At 35.5% G+C, this 23,286-nt stretch overlaps 2 protein-coding genes across 3 annotated transcripts; both read left to right on the top strand.

Moving 5' to 3' along the window:
- Nucleotides 1-3,286: 3,286 nt before the first annotated feature.
- LOC113313309 (probable aquaporin SIP2-1) lies at nucleotides 3,287-6,896 on the top strand. Its single transcript, XM_026562065.1, has 3 exons — nucleotides 3,287-3,749; nucleotides 6,034-6,294; nucleotides 6,591-6,896. The coding sequence occupies exons 1-3, from the start codon at nucleotides 3,471-3,473 to the stop codon at nucleotides 6,759-6,761; spliced, it is 711 nt and encodes a 236-aa protein (XP_026417850.1). The 5' UTR covers nucleotides 3,287-3,470; the 3' UTR covers nucleotides 6,762-6,896.
- Nucleotides 6,897-7,327: 431 nt separating this feature from the next.
- LOC113313159 (proteasome subunit alpha type-3-like) lies at nucleotides 7,328-10,876 on the top strand. Of its 2 annotated transcripts, XR_003341735.1 has the most exons (11): nucleotides 7,328-7,528; nucleotides 7,612-7,651; nucleotides 7,752-7,835; nucleotides 8,310-8,383; nucleotides 8,936-9,022; nucleotides 9,122-9,206; nucleotides 9,402-9,448; nucleotides 9,534-9,599; nucleotides 9,688-9,778; nucleotides 10,370-10,705; nucleotides 10,740-10,876. XR_003341735.1 is itself a non-coding variant. In XM_026561892.1 (10 exons), exons 1-10 carry the CDS (start codon nucleotides 7,425-7,427, stop codon nucleotides 10,439-10,441), a joined length of 750 nt encoding a protein of 249 aa, XP_026417677.1. In that variant the 5' UTR covers nucleotides 7,328-7,424; the 3' UTR covers nucleotides 10,442-10,835. The 2 variants fall into 2 exon arrangements, 1 of the variants encoding a protein (XP_026417677.1); XM_026561892.1 differs by having other exon boundaries at nucleotides 10,370-10,835.
- The last annotated feature ends 12,410 nt before the right edge of the window (nucleotides 10,877-23,286 follow it).

The following is a 23,286-nucleotide window of genomic DNA, read 5'->3' as shown; positions in this document are numbered from 1 at the left end:
GAACATTCCAAAATTATCACGGTGAACCATCCATAAAACTTCTGTATAACGTTTGACATCCTTACCGATAAATGCAAATCTTAGTTGTAGGCTCTTGTTGTTTCTTAAATATTCATTTCGCAACGCTACATACCTTTGCAACACTCTTTTCCAAAAGTAGTCACTGGTCATATTTCTCGATATAATATTTATCAAATATAGGATAAGAGTAACATCTTCTTCTATAGTAAAGATAAGGAGAGTCCTTCGGGTGCTAATAAAGATGTGATTGGGATGAACCAAATCTAAGGATATTGAAACAAGATTCGTAAAGAAAAGGTCTGACGTGAGTTTCTTGCCATTCATCCAGAGCTATTTGGATCACTTCAGTTTCAGTTACGCCGTTAAAATTTTCTTTTACCCGATCAAGGAATCACGTGACCTCGCGATTAACTGATTGAAAACGATCATACAAACCACCAACATCTCGGTTTCCAAGGTTCTCCGTTTTTGAAACAAACATTGTGAAAATGTTCTGCCTAAAAGACGTGTCAGGCATGTCTTGATCGCGCATAACATTTTGTACCCTATGAAAAACGTAGGCTTTGCATATAGCTAAATCCTCTTCTTTAGTAAATTTAGGACCACGAATTCTAGCAGACATTTTCTTTTTGAGAATTTTTGGTACAAAAGTTTGAGAATGAAAGGTTAAGATAGAGAAGGTGTGTTTTTTGAGTTGAAACCGTTTGAATTTTATATGGAGCGGAATAAGAGTCCTTGGATTAGACTAATCGTTGTCGGCTCAACCAAGGCCGATCGAATCAATGTGAGATGAGATAACGACTTTATTATAACGATCATAAATGATACGTTGTAATCAATATTTTCCAAACACAACCAAAAACATTTTCAACTGAAAACGTTCTCAACCAACAACACCATGTTTTCTAAAAGCAAAGGAAAACAAATACTATTGTGGAAGCAAAAGAGGTTTATCCATTATATTTCATGGATGACTATAGTCTGATGCAATGTCCTTGGATGTGTTCAAAGTGTCTACTGGTTAGTTGTTCAGCTAAAAAAATGGTCGTTGAATCACATCCAGAAAAGTTTCGGGTATTTGCAATGTCAAAATCCCAATTGTTGTGAAGAACCACGAATGTTAGCTGATTTATGTAGGAGCAAGAAGATGAAAAGGTAGCATAATCGCGGAAAAACTTGAAACTTAAAGCCAGGTTGAAGAAGCCACATCACGACCACTGCAGTGAAGCAACATCGTGGAAAAACTTGAAGCTCAAAGTCAGGTTCAAGAAGCCACAACCCGACCACTTCGGAGAAATAGAGTTTACAAAACAGATGATTAGCGAATGCTCAAGACCTGATTGCAATTTTTTTATGCAGTTGCACACTTCTACAGAAGACGACACATACGAGAAACACTTCTGGGAATGTCCTTCGTGTTTAAGTTGGAGTGGATTGATTAAGTGTATGAATTGATTCCACCACCGTTATGTTGTCATTAACTTAATTAATGGAATGTCTTTCTATATGCACAACTCTTATGTTTATATCAAACAACATTAGATTCCATTAAACGGTACACTAGTACTAGTCTCACATTAAGATTTCATTAAATATTAGACTTAATTACTACTAAATCATAGAAACAAGGTAATAAATTATCGCCATTCATGGAGCGGCTGGTAGAGCATTTAGAAGGCAGAAGGGGTTGAACCTGTGGAGTTCTCTAAGGATGTTCAAACAAGCTAAAAGATGAAAAGTGTCTCCCGTTAGTTTGCTGCTACATTGCTACAACTTTTTGGATCAATTCAGCTTCAGTTTCATTGTTAAATCTATTTCAGTTAATTTGCATTACGATACCAAGAAATTGGTTGAGAGCATGACTAATTGGTTGAAAACGATGAGACAATCCATGAGCATCACGGCTTCTCAGGTTCTCCATTTCTGCAACGAACATTGCAAAAAATTATTGCCAGAAAGTCGTTTGCGTAAAATCCGAAACACTGTGGATATTATTTCTTGTTTGAAAAACATAAGCTGTGCAAATTGTTAAATCTTCTTCAAGAAAAAACTTAGGACCACGAACTCTGACAGTCATGTTTGGATATTGTCAGATGAAGATTGGAATGGAAATATGAAGAATTTGTAGGGTGCGAAGGTGTTATTTTGGAGTTGAAATCAATTCAATTTATAGGGAGGGAATTGATAGCCGTTGTCGGCCCAGTGTGCACCGACCTGGTCAATATGGGATGATGATCGTCTTTATTTGAACCGAGCCTCGGCTCAATGTACGGTCGGTTTTTATTGACCCGATCGTCTCAGTTTGATTCGGTCGACTCAATATGAGACGCGATGGACTAACCCTTTTATTTGAGGGTTTTTTCATCAATTTTACTCGTTTATCCGTCACACTGTGGTGTATAATGGGCAAGGAAAACCTCCTTGTTTGCGCGTCCCATTGGAGTTGCTCTAACAAATAGGGGAAATCTTTTAGTTTGTCCATTTCACGGTAAAAAGTTTGAACTTATATTATTCTCCCTCTCCCTGCAATAGGTTCATTTTAGCTTATGATTGAATAAATTAGCTTTTGTTTAAATAAACTACGACGAACACATGGACATGTGTCAGAACCCACAACACCCACAAAACGATGTCTTGATAAGCTACTACAACCCATTGATACATTAAGAAACATCCCACAATGGGTATGTAAGTTTGTGTCCAGTGTCTGTAATAAATCAGCTGACAAACTAACTAAGTTCAGCAGGAAGAATAGTATTACTGAAGAGTGGCATACTGAGCCACCTAGAGTCATAGAGAGTTATCTGCTAGATGCCATTGATACTTAAGAAACATCCCACAATGGGTATGTAAGTTTGTGTCCAGAGTCTGTAATAAACCAGCTGACAAACTAGCTAAGTTCAGCAGGAAGAATAGTATTACTAAAGAGTGGCATAATGAGCCACCTAGAGTCATAGAGAGTTATCTGTTATCCGACATTGAATCGCTTTCTTAGTTCAATAAAAAAATTTTGGCATCAAAAAAAAAAAAAAAGAAAAAGAAAAGAAAAAGCTACTACATCATCTTCCACTAACAAGCACATGTATTACATTCACAGCCGTTAAACGCTCCCCCGGAGCACGAGCCAATTAACAAACATTTCTTTAAGTAACATCTGACGGTCAGTGTTGCAGTGCGCAGTACACAGTGCACCCAAACCCGACAAATATTTATCTAACCTCTCTTAGTCGTACAGTATTTAATGAGGAGTTTATCGTTTGATTATTAAATTCTTAACCAAAAGATTCCCTTGATGAAGCTTGACGTCAAAACAGTTCTAAACTCCCAAAGTGCACATCCCATACCCAAAATTCTCCCATCTATGCATATTTTCTAATCTGGGAAATCAATGCAACAAAGTAAAAAGGATTCCTAAGATCAGAGAAGTGTAAAGAACTAGGGTATTATCAATGGGTAAAATCGAATTGATTATATTGGATTTTATTATATCATTTATGTGGGTATGTTCAGGAACTCTCATCAAATTATTTACCTACAAGTATTTAGGGTTTCAACCAAAAGGTGAAATCATTAAAGCATGTTTGTTAGTATTGAATATGTTCTTCTTTGCTTGGTTGGGGAAGATTAGTAGAGGTGGTACTTATAATCCTCTTAATCTTTTATCTGGTGCAATTTCTGGGAACTTCACTGGATTTTTATTCATTGTTTGTGTCAGAATCCCTACTCAGGTATATTTTCTGATCTTTAAGCTGTAAATTTTACAATTAGCTGCTTTTATGGAAATGGGATATTGGATTGTTGGGTATAATTGATAATGGTAATGAAGAGTGAAGTAGGACACGTTTACAGTTTATTCTTCAAAGTCAAATGATACTTCGGTTATGGAGCTATACCTCTATCCAAACCTTAACGAAGTCGTGCAAATCACTCTTTCTGTCTTTTTTGAGATTAGCATGAATTACAATATTGTATCTCATCAAGAAAAAACTCGTATGTTAGAGAGACTGCAAATTAATCATCAATTGACAATTTGGTCATATAAGGTAATGAACATTGGACCAGCGTTCTTTTGTTTTTCTAGAGTCCTTTTATGAACTTTGTGCGTATTTGAGTGATGTTGTTTTGATCATGGTGCATGTAGTTCTATAGCAGTCAGTGATCACACTACCACACTGGTTGTATTTTGAATCTTTGAATACGGTATCTGTCGTTATGCACGTTACAAGTCACCTATGTAAAGTATCTGTTTTTGGGTGCATTAATGATGCACTTCACTCTTAACGATATTTATTACATGCTTTCAACGAGCGAAATAAATTGATTTAGTTACGTTGAAAGGAAAATGGTAAGATTTATTTTTGTTGGATTTAATCTAGTCAGATGTCATAATAGAAGCTGAAAAGAATGTTTGTAACACATTGTTGAGCAGAAAATAACTACAAGGTCGGATCTCCAACTTATATTTCGCCCAACAAGCCACGTGGATTTTGCACTGTTGTTCTTTGTATTACTATTTCCTCATCGACTTTCAGTTTTGGAAACAAATGGGATCTTGGCTGATAAAATCCTTTAGTAGTCTAGTGAAAATGCATTGGAAAGGAAAGGGAAGAGGACCCGTATTGCATAACACCTCCAGCGAAGTCTTAAGAAGAACTAGCTGCCTACTCCGTTCATTAAAATTAAACAACGGTACAGACCAAGGTTTCAGTGGTAACTTCTGGTCTGTGTGGCTTTCTTTCTTTCTACGAGATGCAGTTCGATCCTGACAAGTAATCCCTGAACAGCTTTTCACTTCTCAACCCATAAACTTTTATGTCAGCTTTTAGACTTAAATACCTGCGAAAGTGGACCTAAGCTTTTCCTTTCACAATCCAGGATTAGAAAATCCTCCATGGTTGATGTGTTTACCCTGAGTCCTGCTAATCAAAGCAAGCTAGTAGGGTTTGATTGCGCCTAATAGGTGATTTCTTGGCACCCTTGATACGTACTCCACATTCATGTAATGTCGTCAGAATTTGAATCTCTGAACATGTTCATTCCCTTTGTCCGTTCGACTGGTCAATACAAAAGGCAATGTAGCCATCGACTTGGGAATGAGTGGATGTCTCTTAGTTGTTACGGATGTGGTGGTTGACAATTCTCTGGAGTTTTGGGTTCTGATATGTGAAGTGCATCTGTTTGCTTGATGTAGAGAGGTTTCTGCTGTAACAATGAATTGTTTTGTGGTTGGGTTTGACGGGTTTAATAGTGTGTTTTGTCTAAGTATGGATTAGGTGTTTGTTACTGTTGTTTGACTCTTGGCATTGGTTGGTTTGCTTTTTTTGGTTTACTATTTTAGTTAAGTTGGTCTCTTTGCCTTTCTTTGTTGAGCACTAATTACTCTTTTAAAAGTTAGTCTGGATCCATGGTTGCATTGCCTTTTATCTATAATTTCAAGGACTGTCCTTGTTTGATATTGAAACTACATTCGTCCTTGTTCCTTTCCTGAATGGGCCATCATTCCTTTGTTTGGTTGACTGGTGGTTTTGTAGTTCTTTGGTATGTTTCATTTCCCGGTTTTATTCCAGCAAGAAATCAATTAAACCACCATTAGCGTTGTTACACTAAATGAAAAACTAGTATCCCTCTGTTATAAAATGTGAAACATCTTAACGTATGTAATCCTCTGAATATATCTAAAATGCCTCAAATGCAATCTGGAATCTAGATGATTATGAGAAAGCATGAGATGTTCCTGCTGTGCCTCATCAAGTCTTTCTGCACCTGAAAACAAAAAGCGGTTATGCGCACATGCCTAATTGGCGGTTGAAGTGTCTAAATAGAAGAGACTGAGCAAACTTTACGTGCAAATTTACTTGTACAATTAGACGATTCCATATCTATTATGTACTTGACCTCCCTGTGACACAATTTACAGAATATATTTTGACTGACCCGTTCAGTCTGCAATTATAGTTTTGTTTCCTTATTATTATTATTTTTTATTTTCTTACCATTTTGGATTCGTTTCAGGTAATTGGGTCTATTGTTGCAGTAAAGCTCATCCTTCAGACCTTCCCAGAAATGGGTCGTGCTAGCCCACTGAAAGTTGATATCCATCGAGGTGCATTGACAGAAGGACTTCTTACGCTTGCAATTGTTTCTGTATCCCTTGGTCTCACAAGAAATAGCCCCAACAGTTTTTTCATGAAAACGTGGATTTCGAGCGTCTCCAAACTAGCTCTTCATATATTAGGATCTGATATCACCGGTGGAATCATGAACCCGGCTTCTGTAAGTGCTTATATCCTTCTCCTTTATCAATCCAACCATTAGAGAGCCTAGGCAGAGGGGTCAGGCAAGCCAACCTGAGTGGATACTTCATTTGCATACAATTTTTGGTTGCTCACTTCATACTACCAATGGAAGTATCAAGGTGGTCTGCTTAGGCTGTTGATGAATCTTGGGGTTGGCTGTGATAAACACCGTCATAAACGGAATACACTTCAGGCGTACTATAGTTTCGATTTAAACTTGCAATATTTTTGAAGATAGACATTGCTGATGTTTCAAGGTTTTCACTTCTGCAGGCAATGGGATGGGCTTATGCTCAGGGCAATCACTTAACAAAGGATCATTTATACGTCTACTGGCTTGCTCCAATTCAGGCGACCTTGGTAGGTGTGTGGACTTTCAAGTTGATTCTTCAGGATCCCCAAAAGCAGGAACAAGATGTAGCCAAGAAGTCTAAATCCGAATGAAGAAGGCGAAATTCACTTGACTAGTATTTGAAAATCCTTCTTTCATGATATTGTAATCAATTGTACATTGTCTCATTGATCCACCATTAATCAGACTTCATGATTTTCATTATATAATCATTCTCGTTCCAGTTATCTCTTTTAGAAATTCAGTCTCAAACTGGTACAAACTCAGCTGTGGAATATATTTTTGGATCGGCATTTCCACATTTGGCTGTGTAATCACAGATCTAGAAAAATTCTATTACCACAATCCGCCAATTCCATATTTGACCAGCATGGAGGATGGAGTCGATGCACTATATAGTCAGGGACGGGATCAAGTCCAACAGCCTACACCAAGCCACCTGCCACCGCATCCTAAACCATGTCTCAGTTGACCACTCCAAGAGACAACCGTGATTGAGAGACGCCAGACGGTGAGACCATAACCGATTCAAAAATCTGACCCGGATGGGATGGGTGACCATACCCGTTTCTTAGCCAAACGAGCCTGCCAGGTTCACCCTTTCGTGAGTTCAAAGAAATTGTTGGGACTACTTATGTAGACACTGAAACAAAAAAAAAAGTTGCAAGCTTTATTTTGACTACTCGAACAGCACTAGAGAGAAACTGAGGAAATAATACCCCCAAAAAAAATACGAAGAAGAAGTAGAAGAGAAGATGAGTAGCATAGGAACTGGTTACGATCTATCAGTTACAACATTCTCTCCTGATGGTCGCGTATTCCAGATCGAATACGCATCCAAAGCTGTTGATAACAGCGGGTTAGATTTCACTTTATACCCGATTTCCTTTTCCAACCTTTTAATTTCTCTAAGCTCATGATCCTTTTTTCTTGTTTTTGCAGTACTGTAATTGGAATTAAATGCAAAGATGGCATAGTTTTGGTATTGTTTTTTCCACTCAGTTGATGTTTGCATTCTAGGGTTTTATGTGATTTTTTTTTCTTAAAATAATATTCTGTTTCTGGTCTTTACAATTTATTAGGGTGTAGAGAAATTGGTTGCATCGAAGATGATGTTGCCTGGTTCAAATCGTAGAATACACGCTGTTCATCGTCATTCTGGCATGGTAATTTTCTTTTTTTTAGTTGATTAACTTGATTTTAGATACTTTTATGGTCTATTTTAGGGTTTGTAATTATTCTTTGCTTTAATTGCTTCCTCGTTGTTTCATATTGAAGGCAAAACTACAAAAATAGGTAATGAGATTCAGTGTTTAATATGACAGTTGTTCTTAGTGCATAGGTTTGGTACTACATTGCAGTAGAAGCAGATTGCAGTTTGCCTAATTTTGTTGCATACTGTTAGCTTCCCTATTTTCTTGTTAAACTATTGATGTGTGAAACAGATGAAAACGCTGAAAGTTCTATTAATTATGGGTCTCACTTGCTAGACCGTAGTGAGAAAGATGTTCTAGTACAGCGTTGATACCTTTTTTCTTACTCTTTCTAGACGATACTAATGCTTGTTGGTTCTTCATTGTTTCGGCGCAATTATTGGTTTTCTATCTTTCATTAAGTTTGTGAAATATAACTGATTACAGGCTGTGGCTGGATTAGCTGCTGATGGGAGGCAAATTGTTGCTAGGACAAAGGCTGAAGCAATCAACTATGAAAAGTTTGTATTTCTTGTGCATTAATCATCTTGAAAACTTGCATGTCTTTGCCAGTAATGATAATGCACCCCTGTTTATGTGGTTCATGCCTTTGTGTTGTTGAATGTTTTCTTTTGGAACTTGTTGTAAACCTTCTTTTCTTTTGTTACCGTGCTTGTGCTGATGAAAAGATAATAACATATTCATGTATAACGTTGGTCAAAAGATACTGGAATAGGATTTTGAACCTTATTCATATATGCTTGAATATTTCAACCTGGTTTAATCTTATATATAAGAAAAAGATAAGCTAGAAAGACCTAAGTAGGATTTTTCTTTGATGAGCTGTTGAAGTTGTGTTAATAGGATCAGAATACATGAGCACAACTGCAGCCTCTTCTTGTTTCAAATTTTAAAAGGTATGAAGGTTAGGCAGATCAGGGTCATGCATGGTGTTCAGCATCTTCATTGCAGATCTATCTTTTTGCCACTGAATATACAAAAATATATTTGTTCGTATCGCCTATTACAGTTCCAAATGTTGATCCAACTTTTTGATGCTCTTTGTTGGGCAGGACATACGGGGAAGCTATACCAGTGAAGGAACTTGCTGAGCGTGTTGCTAGTTACGTCCATCTTTGCACACTTTACTGGTGGATGAGGTGCATGTCCTTTTATTGTCACACCCGTATCCTGTTTGCCCATTACTTTCCAGTTCACACATTTCATGTCTTATATGATAACCAAACAAATCTTTGCAGACCTTTTGGGTGTGGAGTTATCCTTGGAGGTTATGACAGAGACGGTCCACAGTTATACATGGTTGAACCATCTGGCATTTCCCACGTGAGTACATTTGAATTCGTACTGATTTCATTTCCTCCCCCTGTATTGTATGGCCTACAGATACTCAGATATCTGTTCAATGGATACGACGAAATGAAGCACCATGCTATTCTTAAACGCATAGCTTGCTGTCTCATATAATTATTTTTTATAGAATATCTCTGAGTTTAGGCTCTGCCTTCAAATTTGTTTCAGAGGTATTATGGAGCTGCAATCGGAAAGGGTAGGCAGGCTGCTAAGACGTAAGTATCATATACCAGCTTCTAACATTTTCAATTTGAAGAAAGGTTTCAGCACATACTGATTTGTCAATTGGATTGTTTACAGGGAGATTGAAAAGTTGAACCTTTCTGAAATGTCATGTAGGGAGGGGATTGTTGAAGTTGCTAAGATGTGAGTATTATTTTGGCTTCTATTAGTTTGCATGAGTACGGTCCATATTTACCTTACGACCTCCTTCTCACCCACTCCGTTCCTGCAGTATCTACAGCGTGCATGATGAAGCAAAGGATAAGGCTTTTGAGTTGGAAATGAGCTGGGTATGTGATGAGTCGAACCGCCTACATCAGAAGGTAACCTTCTCAATCACTCCTAGATAACTTCTGAATATTTAGCTTTTTGAGCCGTTTCTTTATAATTTATTCTGATATAGTTGTTCATATTTGAGCTAGTATTATTGGCTATTCATAAGATGTATGGAAGGCTCTGAACATAGATGTCCATATATTGGATGTCTGGAACTGAAAACTTTGAACCCCGTGTAAGCATTAGCATGTGGAGATCCCAAAATTTTAAGCATAATAACGACTTACTAGCATCAGACTTGAAAGAGCCTAGGGGTTGATTCAATGCTAGAGTACCACTTCACCAGAAGAGTATGCGTAAGTTCATTTATATGGAAATTAGATCATAGAAGCTGGCGGAAAAGTCAATATGGAGGCGAAACTGTATAGTTTTTTGTTGCTTTTTTACTTTCTACCATGGTATATTATTAGGAAAATGTTTTTTCTTATCTGTCCATACTAGGGGAAGAGTGTAACTAAACCATTTTGTTCGGTTTGCTGGTTTATTAACTAAACCATTTTGTATACTATTTATTTATATAATGTGAAGGTTTCCGGTTTATTTTTTTTCATTGGTTTTCCTTTTTGTTTGAGTTGCAGGTTCCAGAGGAGCTTCTCGAACAAGCAATAACGATGGCAAAAGCAGCTTTGGAAGAAATGGATGCTGACTAATTCAGCTTTGGAAGAAATGGATGCTGACTAATTCAACATCTTAGTCTCAATGTTTCTTTTTCTGTTGTCTCTTGGATTTTATGTAGTGGTTATTGGGGTCGTTTCAGGTAATGACTAGAGTCATATTGTGGATGAGTCTTCATCTGCTGTTTTTTTATGTCAATTGACTCCATCCAAACCTTGTGTAAAGCTCGAGCGGGTCTCCCCGATTCTTCTTTATGCAGTATCACTTGTACTAGTATCCATTCTGATCAAGGCTTGAACATACCTTTTCCATGAGTCTGGCTTTAGATATTACTGGAGTGCAGTAAGTAAAAATTTCCATGAATCTGGCTTATATATTACTGGAGTGATTTTTTTTTTGTTTAAAAATGCAAACAAGAGTATTATTAAATCAACGCTGAGTTCTTATCCAACAATAGTTGAGACTCTTAACATATATGTTATGCTTCCTACTGTATTTGGTTAGTATTTCTATTACAACTCCTTTTTATCAAAACTACATTTCCGTTTGCTAATATTTTTCAGTATTTCTAGAGCATCAAGAAAAATATCTTCATTCTCCCAAGTTATAGCATGTGCAGAGTTATTAATATACTCCATAATGTTCTTCTTCTCTATAACAATATCCATCAGCTGATTTCACTGCACCATTTCACTTCCTCAAGGGAAGCAAAACACTCTGCCTGCTCTGCATTTCGCACTTCTGTCAAGCTTTTTGCTCCCCAACGATTACTTGCAAAATCGCGCAAAATCAGTCCAATTCCTGCCAAGTTAGTTCTCTTAATAAAAGACGCATCCAAATTGAAGCCACAAGTACATGGGCTTCAATCTCTATGGGATTAGTTTGGTCTCCCCCTGATGCTTGCAAAGCTAACAGCTCCTTTTGCAGTTCTAATCGGATCTGGTGTTTTGCTTTGGAATTGACAGTCACATCTCTCATTCCATATTCTCCAACCGACTACCATTGCCATGTTTACCCAAGCTCCATTCTTCTGCTGTTGCTGGTCTTGATCAATCCATTCTTCAAAAATTGAATCTTGCTGAGTATTTAATACTCTGCTGCCTCCCAGTATCTCCATCCATATACTCCTAGAGAATGTGCAGGTAATCAAGACATGCATCGTATATTCATCGGATTGCTTACACAATGGACAAGTCTGATTTATGTATCTGCATACCCTAGCCAATCTGGTATTGGTAGGTAAAATGTCAGAGAGGCATTTCCAGAAAAAATGTCTAACCTGTGGCTAGGTTTGCACTTCCCAAAAATCAGTTGACACTTACGTATTTTCCAGATTTAGTTCGTGTAGTTTGTTATAAGCAGATTTTTAGTATAAACCCTCCATGCTTAGTGAGTTGCCATATTAGTTTGTCTTCAGCAGTCCTGAGAATGAGAACTGCAGTTTCAGTATCAAAAAGGGAATGAATTAGTTGAACATTCCACTCCCCACTTTGTTGATTGCGCAGCTCACTAATCCATATATAGTCTTCAACATTAGTGGCTCCCGCGTTCTGCTGAGGTGGCTGATCAAGACAAACTCTTCACTTTAGTACCATTCCCCACTCTCCAGAAGCTATGTTATTTGATGAACCCAATGTGTTTTTGAACACCCTTACAGGCTCAAAAAGCTTTGGCCTAAGAAGCTTTGGCCCAAGAAGCTTTGGCCCAAGAAGCTTTGGCATTCTCTGTCGACAGCAACATACCTTTCCCAGGGAAATATTTAGATTGTCTTGCCCGTACCGAAGGCTTATCTAAGTGAGTAATAAACCTCCATGCTGCTCTGACTAATAATGCTTGATTCAGATCTTTCAGGTCTCTAAAACCTAGCCCCCTTAACGTCTATGTGCGTAAGAAGTTTATTCCATGAAGTAAGACAAACACCTTTTTCTATCATCGAAACCCCACCATAATCTTCTCTGAAGCGAGTTCAACTGTTTTATGGTTTCGTCAGAAATTTTCAAATAACTCATGGTATGCACAGGGATGGCATTAGTTATAACATATTTGACCATAATCGTTCTTCCACTTTGAGACATGGTTTTACCCCTCCGGACATGAAGTTTGTTTTTCACTTTCTAGAAATATAAAGCACAGCTTGGACAATTTAGGTAAGATAAAGAGGGGTCGGGATTTTTCTAGGAAGGAGATAAATCAATGGCCGTAGTTTGTTCAACTTAAGAACATTATGAATGTTTTATTAATTAGTGTCTAATTAGTAAGCACAATTAGAACAGCTTAGGAGAGATAAAGAGAGGTCAGGATTTTTTTAGGGAGGAAATAAATCAATGGCCGTAGTTTGTTCAACTTAAAAACATTATGAATGTTTTATTAATTAGTGTCTAATTAATTGATCACTAGGTATCACCCGGCCTACGGCCCGGCTCAACCGTTTTGATTTTTTTTTGTGTTATTATGGTTTGGTTTATACATTATTGAAAGTGCTTGGCTGATTAGTCCATCTCCTTTTGATTAGTTCTAAACAATACCAACAAAGTACTCTACTGAATATAAAACAAAGAACTTTTTTTTTTATCACAAAGAACAACTAATTAGGACTTAAATTGCAGCAATTCTCCCATCGTTTCCTAAGTCTAAATCACCCGCTTCTCCAAACAAATAATGATCCACTACATTGATCCTACTTGAAATTATAGAGTTTGGCATCCTAGAAATTTTATTTCAACAGTGTTAAAATCACAACGATTGTGTAGCATCAGAAAATTTTACTTCAGCAGTGTTAAATTTTCTTTTAGAGAATCCATATAGTCAAATTTATAAATTGGATTTGGGTAAGTGCTCTCAATGATCGGGCTGATGGAATATCCACTGGATTGTATTAATAAGTCATTGGGCACCTTTATGCATCATGTTGGCTCTTAATGTTCTTCAAGCGTCATTCTATATTACTCTTAACCTTACTGACAAACTGTATGTGCCTAACGTCACTGGCCTGTAAGAAATGTACCGCTCGATCCTTTCTTGTCCAAATTACGGGTTCCCGAAAAATTAAGATTACACAAAAAGATCAACGTTGCGTCGTATTTTTAAGATTTTAAGAACATGTCTATCTTTAATATCGAATCCAGGCACAGTAATTCCAAACGTACAAAAGTAGGGGTTTGCTAGTGGGAAGAAGAATGATTCAGAACTGCCAACCTAGTCTCCCTTTCACTCCAACCTGCAAACGGAGCTAAACTCAGCAAATCCAAACATAGTTTCAAGTAACTTATTCAATATTTGAGCTTTTCTTTATGTAATCTGTAGGCTCTTTTTTTATCACACCAGGACTAACAAAATGATCAGATGAAAACTCCCACCAAACTTAAGTCATAAACTCGGCTGATAAACAAACTTTATCAACAGGCTTTATTCGAAGTTGGCGATGTTTTTGCAGTGTCAAAATTTTATCCATTGTATCAATGTTCAAATGCTTCCGACCGCCTAGAGTTCCTCTTGTTCATAGAGTCACCACGAAAATAACAGTAACTCAAGGAGTAGGTAGACATAAAGGTTAGCCTAACAAACATACATAGAATTAAACAAAGGAAAAATTGGAAAAATGCCTCAATATGAGATGCAATGTTGGAAATCTGCCCCAACGTTAAAAATAGTTGGAAAAATGCCCCATTTCGTTAATTTTGACATCCAACCCAGTTAAGTCACATGCGTAAAACCACCATCACCACCAGAACTACCATTAGTACCGCCGCTTCCACCACCAGAACCTTAAACATGAACCCTAAACCCTCAATCCTGGATTTTGAACCCTTAACCGTGAATTTTGAAGGACGTATTTGTCTTTTTATTCGCGTGTGTGGGCTCACACATGTGACTTAACTGAGTTTTTGACGGAATGTGGCATTTTTCCGAACTTTTAAATGTTGGGGCAGATTTCCAACATTGCACCCCATATTGGGGCATTTTCCCAATTTTCCCTTAAACAAAACAAACAGTAAAGTTCAATGAAACTGCATTTCTTAATTCTCCTTAAAACGGCAAACAACAGTATCATCAACTGATCATGATTTTTAATCCAATACAAATTAGAATTTCCTATCCTGGGCAAAATCTCGAGTTCATATGCATTTCAATTTGACATGCCACACAAATACCTAGTTGTTTGTGTTACGACGAAACCAAAAAACCGTAACAGGAAAAACAACAAGCTGCAAACGGAACACAATGAAACAGGCAAGAGACAATGGCAGGACATATAAATAACGTGGAACAGCTAAACTGTTTGTTATGGATTTGTAGGAGCTGCGGATTTCTAGATTCCACTTCAGTTGTCACTTATATAGTGCACTGTATACCATCTACACTTTTTGTTGTGAGGGTCGACAGTGTTATCGTGATTCTGATTGTACCTTTGAGATATTTCCATTCCCATGATTTGAGGTTAATCGCGATTAGTCCGATAAGTAGTCATGAAATAGTGTTGGTCGGGCATTGGGTTCAGTCCGTTAAGTAGCCCTCTGCCATGGTATGGGGTTAGTCGGGCAGAGCCAAGGTTGATTATAGCGGGCTGAGACACAATCACAGCAGTCCATCCTAAAATAATCTCAGTCGTCTTTTATCCATCATAGACACCACCTTTCCTTAGAACATTGATTATAAATAATTCATTAAATTTTTATTATAAATGTCCTCTTAATTAATCTAATAAATATAATTCATCATAATAAATCATTCATTAAATTTTCATTATAAATGTCCTCTTAATTAATCTGATAAATATGTATTCTAATTAGTAAATAATTTTAATAAAATTATATTCATAGAAATTAGTGGCGGTAGTATAAGAAGTAATGGTTGGTAGAAACGGTGACGGGTGTTAGTGAGTGTTGGTGGTGGAAGAAATAGTGGCGATGGGTGGTTTATGGTGGTGTGTGTTGGTGAATAGTCGTGGACAATATTAGTTCTGTATATTTAAAACACGGCTAACATTGTATTGTAAAAGATGTAGTTGATTGTTTTTATCAAGATTGATATAAACAGATACCATATTTTGAGGATGATACCATGCTATTTAGGAAAAAATAATCATAACTGCCAGATCACCTAAACGGTACCCCTGCTACCTTTAGTACCCAATTGTATAAATCATGGTTCTAAATGTTAAAAAAAAACTGATCGCAATATAAAAGAGAACATAACAATAATAAAAAAATATAATGAAATAAATTAATTAACGACCTAGATTTATTCAATTAAAATTTTATACATGGTGTTTGTAATTCAAAATTAGAAGTACGAACAACGGCTAATGGGAGACGGGCGGTGGTTATGGTGGAGAAAGAAATAGTATCATATGGTTTTGTGGTGGCGGCGGCGGCGGTTGGTGAGTAGTATAGACTATGTTAATTTTGTGTCGCCACAAAATGGGTAACATTATAAACTAAAAGATGTGGTTGATTGTCCTTAATGATAAAATACTCTCGGTTAAAGTACATGAAAGATTCAAAAAAACAAAAAAATGACTGTCACGTCATATAATTACTAAAGGCAAATGTCACAAGTCAAAATCCATACACAAAAACTTACTTATTATCTAGATTTGTCGTTACGGTAAGGGTTGTACCCTAACTAGGTATACTTTTCTGCCTATTTGTTTATACTGTATTATAAAACGAAGCTTCGTTAAGTTAGGAAAGATAAAGATCGGTCCTGGTTTTTCCTCCCAATTGATAAATTCACGACTGCGGTCGATCCTACAAATACACACTTAATTGAGAGAAATTCATTACATTTTCTCTTCATCACATCTCAAAAGTCAAAATCAAAATAGAAAAATTTGATCAACTGAAAATAACAAATCTATCTTCTCATAAAAAGAACATTTCATTCTCTCACTCATATCCATTAGGATGAGTGGATTTTGAAAACTTTAACTCCTCACTTTGGAGCAAACAAAAATCAGAAATAAAATTAGGAAGGGGATATAGATTGCAGAAAGAAAAAAAGAAGACTTGAATCCAAAAATATACTTCTGGTCAATCTTCCTTCCATGTTCTCTCAATCTTCTTCCACCAAAACGTACGTCTCTGACCAAATATGGTGTTTGTGATTGAAAATTAGAATTAATTAACGACTTAATTTTGTCCTATCTAAACCTCATATATGGTGTTTGTGATTGAAAATTAGAATTACTGCCAACAACCTACGTGGGTTAGGCGGCAGTGGTGGTAGCAGGGGTGGAGTCAGAAATTGACACCGAGAGGGCTATTTTTTTTTTTAAAGAAACATGTAAACTTTTGTGGACTAAACCTTAAATATAGATGTGATAAGTACTATTTATAAAATAAAATTAAAGATTTACTGCGTAGTTTTGTGGTGAAAGAAATGATATCATGTGGTTTTGTGGTGGTGGCGCGTATTGGTGAATAATAATATACTATGTTAATTCCGCGACCCCACAAGACGTGTAACATTATAAAGTGTAAAACCTGGTTGACCGTTTTAATGTTAACGTAAACTCGAATAAAACACATGACAATTGAAAAAAAACTTGAATCAGTTGTCATGTTATTTAACTAGAAATAACCCGTGCCGTAACGACACGCGTTGTAACATTTATTTAATAACATGGTGAACCCTGAATCCAATAAAAAGCACCTATAGCATCGTGTTTTAATAATTAATATAAAAAATGGGTAATGTAACATTCATCTAATTTAATTATTGTTTCTAGCGGCAATATAATTGTCCTCTACTGTACCTCTGGTTAGGCCAAATTTCACATATTTTTTATTAGTTTTTAATAAAGAAAATTTTAGGATTAAGTCAGATGGCCTGTACATGTGTATGACATTACCATACATCTGCTTTCACTCTGAAACTAAAATGTGAAGAATTAGAGTGAAAAAAGATCGGCATTTATCCTACGTAAAATATATTAAAATAAATAAACATTCTGACGATAATTCAACCCAAAACTTATATGAGCTTTTATTTCCCTCTCCTAAAATTACTGACTTTCTCAAAACTAACAATTTCCCTCTAATTTTCATTGATCCCTACTACGTCTTTGATTTTCACTCTACACAATTTAATGAAACCGTTCACATTCTCAATTGCAGATCGACTGAATGTATTTCGGATCCATTATTTGATTTTCTATCTCAAATCTACTGAAAATTTTGGAGAGGGCGTTTCAACGATTTTATATATCAGATTTGTAATACGTGATTGAGGTAAAACATGCAAAATCCATTATGTGTCTTTGATTTTTTGCACATGTTTATCAATTGATAGGGTTGATCCATATATATAAGAATGAAAATGGTGGTTGTGATTCTTTGCATCAAATGTCTTCATATCATCAAAGGTAATTTCTAAACAATTTTGTACTTTGATTTGTTTCCTCTCTAGGCATGCTATAAGATTTTATTCTTTGTAAATGATCGATTTGTATTTTTTACTATTCTATTTAATTCGCCTCTTGATACATAAATTAAATAAAAAATCAATTGGTCATCATGAATTTTCTCTATAATTGGTGTTTTTATGCACAATTTTTCAATAGCGTGAATAACTTAGTTTTCATTCAATTTTATGGATTTGATTGAAGTTTTATGATTCTTGATATTGAGGATTTTAAGGTGTTTTATTTATTTAAATATTTAGTTTTCATCATAGTTGGTGTTTTTATTTAAGTATTTAAATAAAAAGACAATTGGTCATCATGGATTTTCTCTATAGTTGGTGTTTGTAGAATTTTCCAATAGCTGGAGAATAACTTTGTTTTCATTTAACTTTATGGATTTAATTGAAATTTTATGATTCTTGATATTGAGGATTTTTGGGTTATTTATTTACTTATTTAAATATTTATTTGTTTGTAATTTTGTAGATGAAGAATATAGGGTAAAAACACAATAATGAGATAATTAAAGCTAATGATCTTAATGAAAATCACATTTAATTTAATAATTATTTATGATTCTAATTATGTGAGAACCCACTCAAAGTATACATCATAATGAAAAGCGGTTACAACTCTATCATCTGTTAGATGTCTTTTGTTGGGATGAGATTGGAATAGTCGGATGGAATGTTTGTCTTTAAAAATGTTATCCGCCCGTCCACGCTCAAAAACCCATTCTGTTTTGTATTATAGATAACTTCAGACAAACGACACGAATCAAAATCAGAACATATAAATTACTAAATATCGAGTCGTGGACTGCAGAGTAGAAATATCTATTGGTTTTTCCTTTACTTTTGTAATGATAAGGAGGTTAAACTTGATAATTAATAAATATTAAATTTAATATGAGGGAGGATCCCCTCACACTTTTATTTTTACAGTATCTCACACTTTGGGCACTATCTTCTCTACAAAAACCAAATGGTAGCGTATGTGAAGCTAATATATGGGGATATGTTCGTCTCACCAAGCTATGCATACCCCCGAAAAATGACCAAATTCTGAAATGTATAATTCCGTAATCTACTACTTTGAAAATCAACCGTCGAAAGCCAACGAATTTTCAACGGTTAAAATTAAGATCGTTAGATGGTGGGGTTTAGTATTTCGGAATATGCTATATTTTTGTGGATATGTAGATCTTTGCGAGATGGCATATTCCCAGAATATTAACTTCAAATACTCTTCCATTTAAGTTTTATTAAGAAAAATATCTTCCAAAGTGTGAGATAGTGTGAATCTAAGGACAAAAACCGGTACAGCAGGAGTTGATAAGTTTTAGGGACACAATTAGTACGATATTAAAAATTAACCAACGTCAAGGCCCATGCCGTTACGGCACGGGTCAAGGTCTAGTATCCTCCAAATCAGAAAGACATACATTTTATATTATGGCTTCTCTTAGATATAACCCATATTTTTATTAACTATACATATGAAAGAAGTCATTAATTTAACCAAATGGATTCTTATAATTATTAACATAACCCACAAAATTACAAATTATTTGTAGAACAGAAAAATCATCAAATCCTTAAATCAAAAGATAAAATAAAGTTAATTTAATAATTTTCATAATTAAAGTTATGTAAGATCTATGGCAGAATTGATGTTTTTTAGAATACTCAATTTAATGTAATCATGATTGGGAGAAGAACATCATCTTAGAATATTTTTTATAGAATAATAGTGTCTGTGGAGTTTTAGAAAATTGATTATTTGGAAAAGAATCAAAACCTTAGCTGATTTCATTTTGGTTTTCGATTGATATTGTTGTGAAGAATTTTTAAGAGAATAATTAGAATATATAACCTCAATCGATATTACTGTAATCATGATGTTGGAAAAATAACATCATTGTAGAGAAAATGTGAAAGTTGGGTTAGTTTGTTTTGGGGAAAATGTAAATATTAAGGTTTATAGTTGGGAAATTTGTAAGAATAATGAGAAAGCAATTGTAAATAATTTGAATTATAATTTAGTTTGGATCTAAAAAAGAAAAAGTTAGAGTTTATATCTTGGTTTTGGGGAAGAAGTAGGATTATTAGTAAAAAGATTAAGACATGTTTGGTAACTTTGATTTTTCATTTTAACGTAAAATTTTTGGGTTATAGTTAATAAAAGTGTGGGCTATATTTAAGAGAAGCCTTTATTATTTCCAATAATCAAAGGAATTCCAAGGTACCTTTCATCTGTATTCATTCACTGTACCTTGAGCCTCCTGGAAACTAATCTACAGAACCTGTCTGGAAGACGGCCACTAAAATGAACACTTGTTGACTTACTAAAGTTTACTAACTGTCCTTATGAATCCCCAAGTTTTTGAATGATTTGAAGTATATTATTTACATTGTGAAGATCAGAGGTAGAGAATAATAAGCAATCATCCGCGAAAATAAATGAGATATAGATGGAGTACCAATTTTTATCCCTTGGATCTGATTTTGCTGCTCATAATGATGTATTTGTCTTGAGAACGCCTTCATGACAATAATAAATAGGTAACGAAACAATAGGCCTCCTTACCGAGTACCCATTGTTGATTTATAAGCATGATAGGGGGCTCTATTTAATGTAATAGATATTTTTGTGGTACTAACACATTGATTAATTAGCCCACAAAAAGAATTATTAAAACCCATCTGATTCAAAATGTAACATCTAATAGAAAACTCCACTCTAATCCAACTTTAAGCTAGATGTTCCTTACCTTTGTTTTCCTGCTTCATGATATGGATGATTTCCTAAGCCAATTGGATGTTATCAGAAATTCTTCGTCCTTGAAAATATGCCACTTGTAGAGGAGAAATAATCTTGTTCATTAGTTTCTTCATCTTAACGCCAATTTTTTTTGAGATAACCTTATATGTGGTATTGCACAATGCAGTGAGTCTCAAATCAAACTTAAATTTCTTATTCTTGGTCTTGGGATCAACGGTATGCTTGTTTCATTCAGAAGAAAAGTGTGACTTGATCATATCAACAATTTCCCAGCCAACCACATCCCAGTGATCTTGAAAGACTCCCGGAGGAAAACCATCCAGGTCTGGGGATTTCCAAGGCTTTATGATCTTAAGGGATTTATATATCTCAGTTTCATCTGGGGTTTTTGTGAGTATTATGTTGTCTTCATCAATGATAAAGGGAGGAATGCGTTGGAGAATACTATTGCCCCTTAACGGATCAAAAGTAGTACGAGGATCTTGATAATGTGAAACTAAGAGATTTTCCAGCTACTATTGTTCTTGTTATTCATTAAGAGATGAAACGTTGTTTCTTGCTCTTCTGCGGTTGGATTTTGTGCGGTGATACTTAGAATTCCTATCAATTTCAAGATAAAATTCATCTCTAGATTTTTTTCCCCAAAAATCACTTTGTATTTGGTGCCAGTGCTCCAATTCTTGTTCAACTTGATGGACTTCGAGGTTGGTAAACTCGTCGTTAGGGAGATGATGAATAACTTCTAACTGTTGCTAAAGAAGTTCAATGTTATTGTTGATGTTGCCGAATTTTTCTCCATTCAATTTGGCTAGAACACCTCTAGTGGCGGAGAGCTTTCGCAATACTTGATAAGCAGCTAAACCTTCCAAATATGTATTCCATGTCGTAAGGATCTGAAACTTGAAAGTGTCATTCTTTTCTCAACATTAGAAATATTTACAATTTAGTCTCCTATCTCCATCAGTAGCACTTGAGTCCAACAAATGGGGCAGTGATCGGAACCCAGTTGTGGCAAATGAAGTAGCTTTGCATATGAGAAGTGTAAATTCCATTCACTATTAGTTATTGTTATGTCTAATCTCGCTTTATGCGTACCTGTGCCATGAGAGTTTGAAATCCAAGTAAATGATTCTCATGTAAACCCCATATCTTCTAGACCTGCTTCCTCAACAAGATCAACTGCCGTTGAGGAGTGAGATGCTGAGGCTATAGAAGTTGAATTGTGTAGACTGATTCCATCATTTGTCCTTTCACTGGGACTGAATGTAATGTTGAGATCACCTATAAATACCTATGGTCTATTAATAGTAAGACTTAAGTTTCTAATATAACCCCATTGTATCTTATTCTCATCAGGATATAGTGAACCGTATATGCACGTGAGTAACCATTCTGGTTTAGAAGGATCCTCCTGGACAAAACAATTAATAATCCAAGATTCTGTGTTGACTATGTCTAGGTAAAATCCATCCTTCCATAATAAGATTAATCCCCCAACACATCCTCTAGGGAGTATTAGTTTGTTATTGGTGAAATTGTACGGCCTAATTATCTTTAGCATTTTATCAAAACCAAACTTAGCTTCTGATATAAAAATAACATTTGGGTCTTATCTAAATAATAAGTCCCTAAGGTGATCCCTAGTAGATTTACCTGAGAACCCTTGTCAGTTCCATCAAGCATATTTTTTTAAATAGGGCCAATGACGTTTGGTACACAATGGAAGTTAACGAAACACAAAATACCACAACTTAACATAATAGCATTCCATTTTTCTGTTTGACTAACTCGTCCCCAACAAAACATAGAATACCTAATCATATCCTTGGACTTGGGGTCGCACATACGTTAGATCCACTGTTTTGATATGGGATTTGGTTTTTTATGTTTGGTATGATTGATTTGGGTTATTGGAGATCAGAGTTTCCAATTTTCAGGCATCTCTTCATTCAGCACAATCAAGAGCTGGCACATGGACGATTGATCTTTTTTTTGATCGATAAAATAGATGGTTGTTGTAATGAAAGAGTATTGACTTGGTCGGTAAATTTGTGATTCAGGGTTTCCAATAAAAGAGTTTTAATTAGACTCGTGATGGAAAATCTTAGATGGTCCTTTAAGGTTCTGATCATAATTTACATCGTTTCTGTGGGGTTCATTGTTGAATGACTACTTAGGATTTTCATTCATGGTGGTTCAGCAGAAGTAAGTTTTTTTTGCAGCCGATTAATTGTATGGTATAAGAAAGTTTAAAATTGGTTAATTATGATGATTTTATGTCTATCTAAAAAACAATATCTTGTGTGACTGATTTCAAATATCTATTTTTGAGACTTCAATAAGATTTTGTTTCAAGTAGTTTTACTTTTTCTTCAAACAATATAATCCTTAATGCGAACCAGAAACAATATCCATTGGTTATTAATTTTCCTTAATATGGCCATTAAAAACAGTCGCACATATGTCATACACATGTCTTGCAGAATTTCCTTTTCATGTCAGTGAGGTCGAGCTTCAAGTCCTTCCCAACTCGAGCTACAAAGCGTACCATGTTGACACACCCTTTGACTTCTTTATCTTGAGGTGGAGTTTGACCCTTGAAGATGAACTCTTTTAGGTGACCTCCCTTGACCAGGTCATCGATGAACCTAATCAAGTTCCTGCAGTCATTTGTGTGGTGATTATGAGCTA

Source organism: Papaver somniferum, chromosome 9 (assembly GCF_003573695.1).
Source record: "Papaver somniferum cultivar HN1 chromosome 9, ASM357369v1, whole genome shotgun sequence".
Classification (NCBI taxonomy): domain Eukaryota; kingdom Viridiplantae; phylum Streptophyta; class Magnoliopsida; order Ranunculales; family Papaveraceae; genus Papaver; species Papaver somniferum.
This window is presented reverse-complemented; position numbering and strand designations above follow the sequence as displayed.

Excerpts from the sequence above, each read along its gene's own strand:
- LOC113313159 (XM_026561892.1), top strand. The coding sequence starts at position 7,425 with ATGAGTAGCATAGGAACTGGTTACGATCTATCAGTTACAACATTCTCT. Across the intron at positions 8,384-8,935 it reads GAAGCAATCAACTATGAAAA|GACATACGGGGAAGCTATAC; the intron begins GTTTGTATTTCT and ends TTTGTTGGGCAG. Across the intron at positions 9,207-9,401 it reads AACCATCTGGCATTTCCCAC|AGGTATTATGGAGCTGCAAT; the intron begins GTGAGTACATTT and ends AATTTGTTTCAG.
- LOC113313309 (XM_026562065.1), top strand. The coding sequence starts at position 3,471 with ATGGGTAAAATCGAATTGATTATATTGGATTTTATTATATCATTTATG. Across the intron at positions 3,750-6,033 it reads GTGTCAGAATCCCTACTCAG|GTAATTGGGTCTATTGTTGC; the intron begins GTATATTTTCTG and ends GATTCGTTTCAG. Across the intron at positions 6,295-6,590 it reads GAATCATGAACCCGGCTTCT|GCAATGGGATGGGCTTATGC; the intron begins GTAAGTGCTTAT and ends TCACTTCTGCAG.